This window comes from Orycteropus afer, unplaced genomic scaffold, assembly GCF_000298275.1.
Source record: "Orycteropus afer afer isolate SDZICR_OR568_19922 unplaced genomic scaffold, OryAfe1.0 scaffold00019, whole genome shotgun sequence".
Taxonomy (NCBI): Eukaryota; Metazoa; Chordata; class Mammalia; order Tubulidentata; family Orycteropodidae; genus Orycteropus; species Orycteropus afer.
The window spans coordinates 7,746,931-7,761,390 of NW_006921606.1; the positions used below are offsets into that span (position 1 = coordinate 7,746,931).

The window sequence follows — 14,460 nt, forward strand, 5'->3', positions numbered from 1 at the left end:
ACACTCACAGTGGGGAAGACAGCATGGTTTGGACATACAGTCTGACACTCAGGTCAATGACACTTAGTTTCAGTTCTGCTTCCTAACAAATGTGTGATCATTGGTAGGCAGCACAGTAAGCCGGCAGCTCAAAGACCATAGCCTGTACTCCTGTGGTGCCATTGCTTCCATGGTGGTGGTGTTCCCATGGTGGCATTGTTCCTGTGGTGACATTGCTGTCATGGTGACATTGACCTCATGGTAGCATTGCTCCCATACTACACTCTCTGTAGAAAGTACTCAACATCAGTGAGTGTACCTCCAAGGTCAACTGTGCTCACTCTCATTGGTTCATGTCCATTCACCTGTCCATTGTCCCCATTTGTACACAGGTAGATTAGTTTAGCCCTTCCTGAATTCTCACAGATTTAGTGAAATCCCCAGGAAAACTGGCTTAATTCAGAGTGACCATCACTCCTGTTTAATGCTTTCCAGAGAAACAGAACCAATGAGTTATATAGACATACACATATACAGACATATACTGAGAGAGAAAGATAAAAAGATTTACTTCAAGGAATTGTGGAGAGCTGGCAAGTCCAAAATCCTTAGGTCAGGTGAGTCTGGAAACTCCTGCTGGCTTGCATCTGAAAAACCCTAGGTCAAGCAACAGGAAGAGTAAGGTGAGAGTTCTGCCAAAATATCTATTTATAGTCTGGAGACAGAGCACCTCTCAAGGAAACTTACTTTCTGCTATTAACAGCCTTCAACTAATTGATAAATTACATTACATTATGGAAGATCATTGCATTGTATCACTTTAGTTTATGTTATGGAAGGTAATCTGCCTTATTTAAGACTAGCTGATTTAATCTCATGTAACTATACCATAACATTAACTAATTGAGTGTTTTGGCATCATAGCCTAGCCAAGTTGACACATAAAATTAACTATCACAGCTCTTCAGGGTCAATAACTAGAGTAGTCCCACAGGTTTGCCATCAGCTTTCCCTTGTCAGTTAGAAGCTGCCTTTCACTACACCTGGAAGGGAGTTCTGGTGGCATAGTGCCTAAGGCATTTGACTGCTAACCAGAAGGCTGGGGATTCACACCCACCGGCCACTCCTCAGAAGGAAGACTGGGCAATCTACTTCCATATAGATACCGCCTTGGAAACCCAAGGAGGGGTTGCTATGAGTCAGATTCAACTCAACGGCAGTGAGCTCTTTTTTTTTTTTTTTTTTTTTTGAGTATCGCTACACCTCACCTTTGAGGTTCAGGTGAACCAACTACAGGAGGTGGTAGTTAGTAGAGAGAATGTGGACATGCTTGGGAGGCTTGGGAGTGGAGGATCCTGGGTGCAGTTCTGGGACTAACAGTCATCAGTCCCCCAGACCTCATTTTCCCCAGCCCTTCTAGGGGGGAGGTACACAGCTGCTTTCTCAGAGCCATTTCCAGCTCTAATTTTCAGTGTCATTTGTCCACCACTCACTGCTTTACAGACATAAGACAGCAACTACCACAACTCAACTAGCAGCTAAAGGAGTAGTGGAAGATGGTTGGGAGTGTGCTCTCTTTCAGCTTCAACTTCTCAGTTTCTTCCTCACAGGCCTGCATGAAAAGTTGCAACTGCCTCATGTCAGTGTGCACCACAAAAGGATCTGTGCCTCAGCTGGGCTCATGATACTACTACTGCTTCTGATCATATAGAACCTGTCACTATTTTTGATGGTCTTTCTTAGCTTTTTCTTAAAAAAGTGGAAGCAGAATAGGAGAAAGTTACGCAAGTTTCCAAGATTTTCCCTGACTGCACTTGACATCAGATTTATTTGAAAGGGGAGTCGTAGTATGGCATCTTGAGACTGGAGGTCCTCAGTGTGATCACAGTCTTGCACAAATTACCCCAATATTTGTCTCCCTTCCTAGAGACCCAAATATGGCTTTATTAATTGTTTAAATTGTTTTACAGAAGGAGCAGATGACATTCCTGGGCCAGTGACCTGGGAGTCAAGGCCTGAAAACTCCATCTTTCTAAAGTGGCCAGAACCTGAGAATCCCAATGGATTGATCCTAATGTATGAAATAAAGTATGGATCACAAGCTGAGGTAAGACTGGGGTAATAGTCCAAGTTTGGGTGTATATGTCTATCACAGTTTAGAACAACGTATTACATTATAACACAATTTACATCCTGGCTAAGACTTAAAAAAAAGAAAATAATGGTAAGTCAATGAGGATTTAGGTCTTTTTTCCAACTCAATATTCTGGGAGGAATACAACAGGAATGCTCAAGGAGATGGAGTCTGAAAAGTATAAATGGTTAATGTGCTCGACTGCAGTTGGCAGTTGAGGTCCACCCACAGGTGCCTCAGGAGAAACACCTGGTAATCTTCTTCCAAAAAAAAAAAAAACCATTGAGAACCCTTCAGAGCACAGTTCTACTCTGACACACAGGGAGTAGCCATGAGTCAGAGTCAACTCCACAGCAACTGGTTTTGCAAAGAGATGGACTTGGTCATACTGTCAAGAAGCTGCCTGTTTCATTGCAGAATGTGACCTTATCACATATGCTGTTTTAATACCCTTTAATCCTTCTAGAATTCTTTTTGTTTACAAAAAGTTTTGGTTAAAACATGAGTGTGCTTACAGTTACTGGAGAACTGCCTCTTTAGTCTGGTTTCTTCCCTTTGATTGAAGGTAGATAGGGCTCGTTATCAGGTAGACAGAGTCATGGTGCAGTGGGCTTTGGTGGAAGCACAGGTTTCTCACATGTGGGGGGGAATTAACATGTATTTTATTTCCCCCAGGATCAGCGAGAGTGTGTTTCCAGACAGGAGTACCGGAAGTATGGAGGGGCCAAGCTTAACCGGCTCAACCCAGGGAACTACACGGCCCGGATTCAGGCCACTTCTCTTTCTGGGAATGGGTCGTGGACGGATCCTGTGTTCTTCTATGTCCCAACCAAAAGTAAGCTTTGTGTAGGGAGTTGTGTGGGAAAGCTGGAAACAGGTTGAGCTAGCATTCAGGAAGCCTAGGCATGTGCCTCTCTTTTTTTCAGATTTTTTGATCAAACAGTGTCAGCTAACATTCAGAAAGGTCACAGTAAGGGGAGGGAGTAGTCATACTCAGACTGGGGGATGCTGAACTTTGAATATGTACCTCATCTTACAGTAAGAGCATGGGTCTGTGCCCCCCTCCCTTTTGAGATAGTACAACTACTGTAGAGTAGGCAAAAGACATTTGCTTTCAACTTAGTTGATGTTCCAAAGCACTTTACAAAGTGTTGAATTGACCAAACCACTTCCTCTTCCTTGTCAGTCATGCTGGTTTGGACTTTAGTACTTATAACCCTAAAGGTTGAAAAAAACCTTAAGGATCATCTAGTCTAGCCTGCTCCCAGGCCAGGAGTCTCCAGAACAGCACTCTAGGCTGATGCAGTCTTCTCCCGTTAGTAAAAAACAAGGAGCTCTGGTGGGGCAGCAGTTAAGGCATTTGCTTGCTAACCAGAATATTGGCAGTTCATACCCATCTACTGCTCCATGGGAAGAAGACGAGGCAATCTACATCCATAAAGATTTGTTATAGCCTTGGAAAGGCTATAAAGGTTGGTATGAGTTGGAATTGACTTGACGGCAGTGGGTTTTTTTATTTTGTTTTTGTTTTTTTTGTATTTTGTTTTTGGTAAAATACAAATGCGCATTAAAAACACCAGTAGGTTCTTAGTGCATGCAGTGCTCACAAATTGGTACTGAGCCTTGGCAATATTATGAGTTTATGCTCAAACCATTGACAAGACAGATTTTTTTTAGAAGACTCTGAACAATGATTTCACTTTTTAAAACTGAATTTTGTAAAATGTAGAAGGATTAGTGGCCATATCCTTGTTGTTTGATGAAGAAAAAGTAGTATTTTATTTGGTATGATATATATTTCTCATTATTTCCATACTGAGTTTTCATTATTCTTCTTAGAAACCCAATTCTTTAGATTATTTCATGTTTTGGTAATGGGATCAAATTAGGCATAACACTGTTACTTGTTGTTCCCCACAAAAAATAGCAGGCCACCCTTGCAGGGTGGTGGTAGTGAACTGGCCCCACTAGATTGATTCTTCCTGGTGTCTGCATTTGTAGTGCTCTGATCTGGAATCTGACTTAACAGAAGGACTCAACAGATCCATTAGTCCAAGAAGTGCTTGATATTTGAAAATCCTAGTAGTGACAGATATTAGAAGGATAGAGGTACATGGAATTTCAAACCTTGAGGCCACATTTTTTGTGCCTGGGTTCAGGTTACAGTGGTAAACAGGAGCTTCATGGATAACTTCATGGATAAAAATCAGCATTAGTCAATCCCCAAAATATGGAGATTGACCAAGTCATGACTTTCCCACTTCCTAATAATTTCTGACACCAGCCACCCATGTGCTCTCTCTCTGACTCTGGCCACCAGAGTCAGTTCCTTTCTGGGAATGGGTCGTGGATGGATCCTGTGTTCTTCTATGTCCCAACCAAAAGTAAGCTTTGTTTACCCACTCTCTGACTCTGGCCACCAGAATGAGGGCAGATCTTACAGGTAAAAAAGACTCTGTCCTTTAGACTGCCAGTTAGGCAGACGCTACAATAAGTTCAGGAGCCCATCTGACACACCTCACTTTAACTCCTCCTTTGGGTTTGATATTTCACTGGAACAACTTACAGAATTCATGAGAAGTACTACACTTACGATTATAGATCTATTATGGTAAAAGAATACAAATCAGAATCATCATAAAGAAATGCACCAGTGAGGTCTGGGAGGGTTCTCAATGCAGAGCTTCCGTGTCTCAAAGAGGGTACATCACCCTCTTTTGCCAACCAGAAAACCCTTAGAGCGTCTGTGTTCAGGGCTTTTATCAGCCCTCATTGCATATGCATGATAGGCTAAATTATGGCACCCAAGATTAATTGCTATTGGCCTTCCAGGTGAGTCTTCTCTGGTCTGGCCAGCCCCTACTTATTAGCACAAATCTTTCAGGTCTGGTATAGAGATTTTAATAGAGGCAGCTTAGTTACTCCCAGGGTTGTTTCTCAGGCACCAAGGAAAAAGGTACTTATTTTGGGTTAATTGAAATTATTTACCTGACAAATGGTTAGGTAATTTGACCATTAAAATACACTTATCCAGGACTCCTCTGGATTCCAAAATCCATGAATACTCAAATCCCTTCTATAAAATGGTATAGTATTTGCATATAACCTATGCACATCCTCCAGTATACTTTAAATCATTTCTAAAACCAAAACCCACTGCCATCGAATTGATTCAGACTCACAATACACATATAGGAGAGGATTGTGAAGAGAGTTTCCAAAGCTGTAAATCTTTGTGGAAGCAGACTGCCACATCTGTCTCCCATCAAGCAGCTTTGTTGTTGTTGTTGTTGTTATGTGCCAAGCAGCTGGGTGGATTCAAATAGCCAACCTTTTGGTTAATAGCGTGTGCTTAACCACTATGGCACCTAGGCTCCTTAAATCATCTCTAGTTTACTTGAAATACCTAATACAGTATAAATGCTATGTAAATAGCATGTTACACAACCTCTTAGCCTTTGAGGGATTGCTTTGGCCATTCTCTTCTTATTTATTTTTTCTCTTAAATATTTTTAATCCTCAGTAGGTTGAACCCAGGGATGCAGAACTTGCTGATATGGAGGGCTGACTGTAGTCTGAATTCTCCCATTTTGTCCACTTAATCTAGTCTCACCTATTCTAGTGAGCCTATTCTAGTGCCTGGAATCCTCACAATATTCAAACAGACCTATTCAGCATTGTGCCTTGCTTTCTCTCTCCACCATCTCACTCTATGCATCAGTCTCATAGGAGACCCTGGGTTTGGGGGTCTTGCTGTTGGGCCATGTTATTTGAAAAAGCACAACTGAAAGTTGAGTGAACTCACCTCATCCTTGAAGATGGCATGTTCCATTACTGCTTCCTTTTTAACCCTGTGAGTGCTAGAATGCCAACAGGAAATCCAAGAGCCCCTCTGATGGAATTTTTCCAGCAGAAGTTGGCATGCACCACAGGGAAATTAAATTGGCATGTCTACTTTGCTCTGAGGAAGTTTTTACTTATGTCAAACAAGACTCTCTCCTGATACAGTTTAGTCTCATTTCCTCTTGTTTAATTCTCAGAGGCGATGGAAGCTTTGGAAGCTCTCTGGCAGCTGCTCTCTTTTTAGAAACCCTTTGTGGGCTTGAATGCTATTAAATTACCCTTCAGACATCTCTTTTCCAGAGATAATCTCAGGTCTTTTGGTCTCATAGTCAAATCCCATAGACCAATTTTGTAGCCATTTAAGCATTTTGTTTTTCTCTGGATGCATTCCAGTTTCTCCATGTTCCTAATGAAATATGAAATGTCAAAAAGAACACAGTACAACTGGACTAGTAGCATAGGAATTACAAATAGGAGAGATAGTCCTTGGGAAAAAAGAAAGAACGTGTTAGTGTCCCTATGGCGATGATAACTTGTGTTTTCAGAAATTGGAAAATGGGAGCCTGCATCTATTTTGAAAGATATTTAATAAAAATACCTTTTTAAAAAATAAAGATAGCTTTAATGACTTTAAAAAATAATAATAGCTTGTACATAAGAGTAGGAGTGACTTGTAGTAGCAGAATACTCATCAGTGATTGACTTACAATAGACATAGTCCCCAATGAGTTTCCAAGCCCATTTCCACTTAAACTTCTCTATTTGGCTGTCTTACAGGATGTCTTTCAAGCTCCTCATGCACAAAACCAAAATCACATTTGCTGCTCTCAAAACATCTCTCCCTCATTTGTTCCTTAGCTTAGTTGATGAACCCCATAATGCACTCTTCACCCATGCCTGGAACCTTACAGGCATACCTAACACTTCTTTCTTTCCAACTCCTCATTGCTATTAAAACCTAAATCCCATTGATTCTACCTCTCAAATATGTCTTCAGTCCATCCTCTCCATGGCTATCACCATGGCCTGAGTTGAGAGCCTCCAAGTAGCTTGCTTCATGTGGAACATATGAGTTGTAGGTATAGGAAATCTGGGTTCTCATCCCACGCATGACTTACCAGCTACCTGTGTTACCCTGGGAAAGAGAATCTTTCCTTGTAAGTTGCCTCTTTAATGGCTGTAGAAACAGAGCAGCAATTTCTTCATGAGGTCCGAACTAGGTGGTGTAGAACATGCTTAATAGCCCCTGGCATTCCTAGGACATGGAAGGTGCCCCTCACTGCTTCCAGCCCTTCCAAACTGCCATTGGCACAGCTACCTCTCTGGTTACCAGATTGGATCAACTCACTCCTCGGCTTGAAAGCCTTCACTGACTCCTTTTAATCTACAGAACAGAATTCACATAGCTTAGCTTTCATAAGGCCCCTTGTAAGCCGGCCCTAACTTCTCTCTAGTATCATTTCCAAGCTCTTCCTGTGCTTGGAAAGCTATGTTTTCCCAAAGGAAACATGTATTTCTCCTTTAAGACTCACACTAAATGAATTGTTCCTTGGGATGCTGCTTTAGACTCTGTTCTCTCCCTTTACCTTCCTCTTTGCATCCACACCTTCTGTGCGGTCCACTTTTCTAGTTGTTAAGCTATCTGTTGACTTACTGTTTTTTGTGTCTGGCATAATTTGTCAAGGTTGTGGTTCATTATCCCAAGTGCCCAGCCTAGTAGCATCTATCATGTAAGTGCTTGGTGAGCGTAATGAGTAAGTGCTGCAGAGGGCATTGTGCATCATACCTCTAACTAGATTGTAGTGTTTGGGGAAGAATTCAGAGAAACTTTGGCAAGGAGTACTGTTTAGTATGCTGAGACTGCCATAACAATGTACCACAAACTAGGGTATCTCTACAGAAGTAGATTGCCCACCGGCCTTCTGGTTAGCAGTAAGATGCCTTGGCACTAAGCCACCAGAGCTCCCCAGTGACTTAGAAGAACAGAAATTCATTGTCTCACAGTTCTGGGGGCTAAAATCCGAAATCAGAGTCCCGGCCCTGCTGATTCCTTCTGAGGGCTGTAAGGGAGACTCGGTTCCATGCCTCTCTCCTAGCTTGTGATTATGAATGGCAATCTTTGATGTTCCTAGACTTGTAGATGCCTCATTCCAGATCTCTACCTCTGTCTTCACATGACTGTCTTCTTTCCTCTCTGTGTCTCCTCTTTTCTTGGATTGGATTGTATCATTGTTGTTAGTTGCCATCAAGTTGACTGTGATTTATGGTGACTTTATGAATGACAGAACAAATCGTTGTCTGGTCCTATGCCATCTCCATGATCTTTGGTATATTTAAGCTCATTATGGCTATTGTGTCAATCCATCTCATAGGGAGTTACCCTTGTTTTCGCTGATCCTCTGCTTTACCAAACATCATGTTATTTTCTAGCAATTGGTCTTTCCTGGTGGTATGTCCAAAGTAAGCAAGGTGAAGTACCATCCTTGATGTTAAGGAGCATTCCAATTGTGCAAATTGGATTAGGACCCACCTTCCTCCAGTATACCTCATATTAATTTAACTGATTACATCTTCAAAGACCTTACTCCCAAACAAGGTTACATTCATAGGAACAGGGGTTAGGGCTTCAACATATCTTTTTGGGAGAAACAATCCAGTCGATAACAGATACTACCCAGGCTTTTATTAATTGTCTGTGGACTGTCTTAAGACAGATAAAGGTCAGTATGGTTTGAGTATGGCTTGAGCTCTCTCTATATAATAATCTGTTTGTTTTATTTTAACAACTGTTTGGGTTTCCATTAACCAGTTACTAAGCTGCACACAACGATTATATTACTTCAATCCATCATTTGACCTTCAGAATACACTGAACTTTAAGAAATGAGAATATTTTTTTGTCTTCCCTTATTTAATTTTTTTTCAAATAACTTAAATTTTTTTTATTGTATTTACCTTCAGGAATTCCTAGTTGATGGTCATTCAATAAAGGGAATATTTCAGCAATCTTTTTCATACTTTCAACTGAATGTGAAAAATGAAAAGCACAGATTGTTCACCTGGTGACATTTTCTCATTTTCCTTTGTTCTTGCAGTAAGACCATATGAGAATTTCATCCATCTGATCATTGCTCTGCCTGTGGCTGTTCTTTTAGTAGTGGGAGGGCTGGTTATAATGCTATACGTCTGTCACAGAAAGAGGTGAGTATCTTGGTGAACCGTGAAGTCATGTTTTATGACTTAATGATTTGAACCCAAGTTAAGATATCTTTTTGAGGACTTTAAGGAATTTTATGGGGAAAATTAGAACGGAACAGACCTTCCCCCTCACCAGTTGCTCTTATCACATAGGTACTACTACTACTTACGTAAGCTTTTCCAACTTGATGTTTGAGTTCCCTCAACCAAATAAACTTTTTTGTTTCCAACAAAGTAAAGAAACTAATGTCCCTTAAAAAGTCCTATTCTGAGGCCACTGAAGGTGCTGAAGGCATGTTAGCACATGTCTGCTGGTCCAGCTGGGCTTGAACTGTACATGTTGAGAAGAGTTGCGATAAGCAGTAACGTCACCTCACTCAACTAGAACCAATAAAACTGATGTCAAAGATGCAAGTATATATAAAAATATGTAGATAGGAGTTTTTTTTCAACCTCCATTTTATCCTTTCTGACAGAAATAACAGCAGGCTGGGGAATGGAGTGCTGTATGCCTCTGTGAACCCAGAGTACTTCAGCGCAGCTGATGGTAAGTTTCCCAGCTACGTTCACTGCCTGGGGCCCAGAAGGAGAGCTTTGGGGAGTGTTGATAACTTAGGGGATGTAGTTTGCATTAGTTTGAGGTACCTTTGGCCCCAGATTTGGCTTTGTTAACACTTTTTTTTTTTTAATCAAAGTTTTTACAATTCACTGAATATGCCAAAAATTCTGGGACTGTATAGGATGCCCCAAGGAAAAACAGACTTCTGAAATGGATGGTGGTGGCCCACACATTAATCAGTTTATTCAATTGCTTGAGATTTTATGCTAGAATACAAAATGCTGTCTAATTGTTAACGTATATTCAGAAGACATGCTGCAGCTGACTAAAAACTCCTTTATAAACTAGTTTCAGCTTGAGTTTTATATCATTACAATTGTCTTCAACTATTTAAGGTTTCTCTGCTGTTTTTATCTTGAAATTTTTCTATCCTTCTCTCCCCACTAGGGTCACACAATTTATACCCTCTGGACCTATTCACTTTCCCTTTGGTAATAACTAATGAAGGTTATTTAGTGAAATGGTCTTGAGAAGTTGGCTTGAAAGTTAGGTCATGTACAATGGAAACAATGCCTTTTTGCTATCTTTTCTTACGTGTCTGCTTAAATCCAAAAGTTTGAAACAAGAGGGGTTGATCAATATCTAGTGATATTAACTACCATTAACTGGCACTTTGTTTTCTTCTTTTTTGTACCTCCCATGTCCCTCTCTGTCTTCCTCTTCCTCAGTACACTAACTGGCACTTTCCTAGGGACTTTTATAAACATCCTCCTATTCAGTCCTTATATGCCTATATAGTGGATTTTCTTATGAGACTCAGAGAAGAAACTTTCTCAGGGTCCCATAGCTAGTCATTTGAGAAGCCAAAGTTAGAACCTAGTCCCTGGCTTTTTGTGCTATATCTTGTGACCAGCGTGATTTAGTCACCATGGGAAAGGGCTGTAAGGTCCTCAGGGCAGGGCAGTGAAGCTAGCCCACAGGGATCATGGATCAGGTTTGTCAAACAAATAACTAAGTGCGTGAAATTGGGGCTATGTGTTTAGAAAAAGTATTTGCTTACTTCCTGCTTTAGGAGAAGTGCTAGTAGTTTTGACCACCCATTGCCATTGAGTCAATTCTTACTCATAGCAGCCCTGTAGGACAGAGTAGCACTGTTCTGTAGAGGTTCCAAGTCTGTAATCTTTACAGAAGGAGATTGCTGTATCTTTCTTCCATGGAGCAGCTGGGGATTCAAATCTCCAACCTTTCAGTTAGCAGCTAAGCGCTTTTCCCCTGCACCATCACAGCTCCTTAAGTAGATATGCAGGCGTTGTAAAATAAAGCATGACTATTCTAATTGGTTATCCTGATCAAAGAAGAAAACACTTGGACAATTTAAAGCACTATATAGGTGTAGAAAGTTTTGCTTTGGGTTCTTTGAACATTTCTAATTCAGTCATGGTTATAAGAAAGCCAATCAAAAACAGCCTTCTGCAAATGAGAATCAGGTGCAAAAACAATGACATTATTCCAATTTCCATAAAGGTCTCTTAAAAGTGTGTCTTTAAATAGGCAAATATACATGTAGGTATGTATGCATGCATGCATATAAAAACCAAACTCACTGCCATCGAGTCAATTCCAACTCATAGTGACCCCTTTTGGGTTTCCAAGCAGTAAATCTTTACAGAAGTAGATTGCCCAGTCTTCCTCCCACGGAGTGGCTGATGGATTTGAACCGTCAGTCTTCTGGTCAGCAGTCAAATGCCATAGGCACTATGCCACCAGAGTTCCTTATGTATGTATATAAGGCATAGAAAACATTCTAGAATGATACACACCAGAATTACAAGAATGCTTACTTATTGCGAGGCTATTACCTCTTTTCAGAAATTAGCAAGAAGATATATATGTATTATTTGTATAAATAATAGTTTTAAAAAGAAAATAAATCAAATGAGGTAAGGAGTCATCACATAATTAATGGGAATTTATAAGGAAAATGCAAGACCACCTCCTTTCCCTTGTCCCTTTCCTTCTCCCTTTCTGTAAGGGTAGGATCCTGTTAAGACCATTCTGGAAAATCTGCTCTACTTTGAAATGAAACACAGAAAGTTGGCATTTGTAGTTTTAACTGTGAAGTGTCCAGGAAGTTTGTTGTTGTTGTTGTTAGGTGCTGTCGAGTTGGCTCTGACTCATTGCGACCCTATGTACAACAGAACAAAACACTGACCAGTCCTGTGCCAGCCACACAATCCTTGCTATACCTGAGCCCATCATTGGAGCCACTGTCAGTCCATCTCATTGAGGCCTTCGCCTTTTTCTTTAGCCCTCCACTTTACCAAGCATGATATCCTTCTCTAGGGAATGGTCTCTTCTGATAACATGACCAACGTAGGTGAGACGAAGTCTGACCATTCTCACTTGCAAGGAACATTCCAGCTGCACATCTTCTGGGACAGATTTGTTAGTTCTTCTGGCAGGCCATGGCAGTTTCAGTATTCTTTGCTGACACCACAACTCAAAAGTCTTCCACAGTCTTCCTTATTCATTGTCCAGCTTTCACATGTGTATAAGGCAATTGAAAATACCATGGCTTGGGTTGGGGGCACCTTAGTCTTCAAAGAGATATCTTTGCTGTTCAGCACTTTAAAGAGGTCTTTTGCAGCAGATTTGCACAGTGCAATACATCGTCTGATATCTTGACTGCTGCTTCCATTGGTGTTGATTGTGAAACCAAGTAATAATATGAAATCTTTGACAACTTCAATCTTTTCTCCATTGATCATGATGCTGCTTATAGGTCCAGTTGTGAGGATTTTCATTTTCTTTATGTTGAGGTATAATCCATAGTGCAGACTGTATTCTTTAATCTTCATCAGTAAGTGCTTCAAGTCATCTTCACTTTCAGCAAGCAAAGTTGTGTCATCTTCATATCACAAGTTATTAATAGGTCTTCCTCCAATCCTAATGCCATGCTCTTCTTCATATAGTCCAGCTTCTTGGACTATTTGCTCAGTATACAGATTGAGTAAGTATGGTGAAAGGATACAAGCCCAATGCTCTCCCTTTCTGGTTTTAAAACCATGCAATATCCATTTGTCCTGTTTGAATGACAGCCTCCTGGTTTCTGTATAGCTTAATCATGAGAACAATTAAGAGCTCTGGAATTCCCATTCTTAGTGTTATCTATAATTTGTTATGATACACACAATCTAATGCTGTTGCATAGTCAATAAAACACAAGTAAACATTTTTCTGGTATTCTTTCCTTTCAGCCAAGATCCATCTGACATCAGCAATGATAGCCCTCATTCCACATCCTTCTGAATCCAGCTTGGATTTCTGGAAATTCTCTGTCAATATACTGTTACAATCATTTTTGAATTATCTTCAGCAGGATTTTACTTGCATGTGATATTAATGATATTGTTTGATAATTTCTGCATTGTGTGGGATCACTTTTCTTTGGAAAGGGTACAAATATGGATCTCTTCCAGTCAGTTGGCCAAGTAGTTATCCTCCTAATCTCTTGGCATAGATGAGTGTGTGCCTCCAGCATGGCATCCATTTGTTGAAACATTTCAATGGATATTCCATCAATTCCTTCAGTGCAGCTTTGACTTCTTCCTTCAGTACCATTGGTTCTTCATCATATGCCACCTCTGGAAATGGATGAACATTGACCAGTGTTTTTTTGGTACAGTGACTGTATGTATTCCTTCCATCTTCTTTTGATGCTTCCTACATCATTCAATATTTTGCCCATAGAATCTTTCAGTACTGCAACTTGAGGCTTGAATTTTTCTTTAGTTCCTTCAGCTTGAGAAATGCTCAGAGTGTTCTTCTCTCTTAACTTTTTAACTCCAAGTCTTTGCATATTTCATTATAATAATTGACTTTGTCTTCTCAAGCTGCTCTTTGAAATATTCTGTTCAGCTCTTTTATCTTGTCATTTCTTCCATTTGCTTTAGCTATTCTTTGTTCAAGGGCAAGTTTCAGGGTCTCTTCTGACATCATTTTGGTCTTTTCTTCCTTTCCTGTCTTTTAAATGACCTTTTGCTTTCTTCATGGATGATATTCTTGATGTCATCCTGCAATTCCTCTGGTTTTCAGTCATTGGTGTTCAATGCATCAAATCTATTCTTTAGATGATCTCTGAATTCAAGAGGGGTATAATCAAGGTCATATTTTAACTCCTGTGGACTTCTTTTAATTGTCTTCGGTGTCAGCTTGAACTTGGAGCAGTTGATGGTCTATTCCACAGTTCAGCTCCTGGCCTTCTTTTGGCTGACGATATTGAACTTCTCCATCTCCTCTTTCCACAAATGTAGTCGATTTGATTCCTGTGTTCTCCATCTGGTGAAGTCACGTGTTTAGCCACTATTTATGTTGTTAAAAAAGGTATTCACAATGAATAATAAGTCATTTGTCTTGCAAAGCTCTATCATGCTGTCTCCGGCATCATTTCTATCACCAAGGCCATATTTTCCAAATACTGGTGAGTCTTCTTGTTTCCAACTTTTGCATTCTAGGCACCAGTAATAATGAACACATCTTGATTGCATGTTTGGTCAATTTCCAACTGCAGAGTTGGTAAAAATCTTCAATTTCTTTGTCTTTGTCTTTGGTGATTGGTGCATAAATTTGAATAATAGTAGTATTAACTGGTCTTCCTTGTAGGTGTATGGATATTATCCTATCACTGACAGCATTGTACTTCAGGATAGATCTTGAAGTATTTTTTTGTTACAATGAATGCCAAGCC

The 14,460-nt window shown here is 40.3% G+C and overlaps 1 protein-coding gene across 1 annotated transcript in view; it reads left to right on the top strand.

The window, feature by feature from the left end:
- The window catches only part of IGF1R (insulin like growth factor 1 receptor), a 455,909-nt gene that overhangs the window by 407,755 nt on the left and 33,694 nt on the right, over window positions 1-14,460 (top strand). The window contains exons 12-15 of the mRNA XM_007959953.1: window positions 1,950-2,086; window positions 2,789-2,948; window positions 9,052-9,157; window positions 9,631-9,701. Coding sequence (XP_007958144.1) covers window positions 1,950-2,086; window positions 2,789-2,948; window positions 9,052-9,157; window positions 9,631-9,701 — 474 coding nt within the window. The remainder of the gene's footprint in view (window positions 1-1,949; window positions 2,087-2,788; window positions 2,949-9,051; window positions 9,158-9,630; window positions 9,702-14,460) is intronic.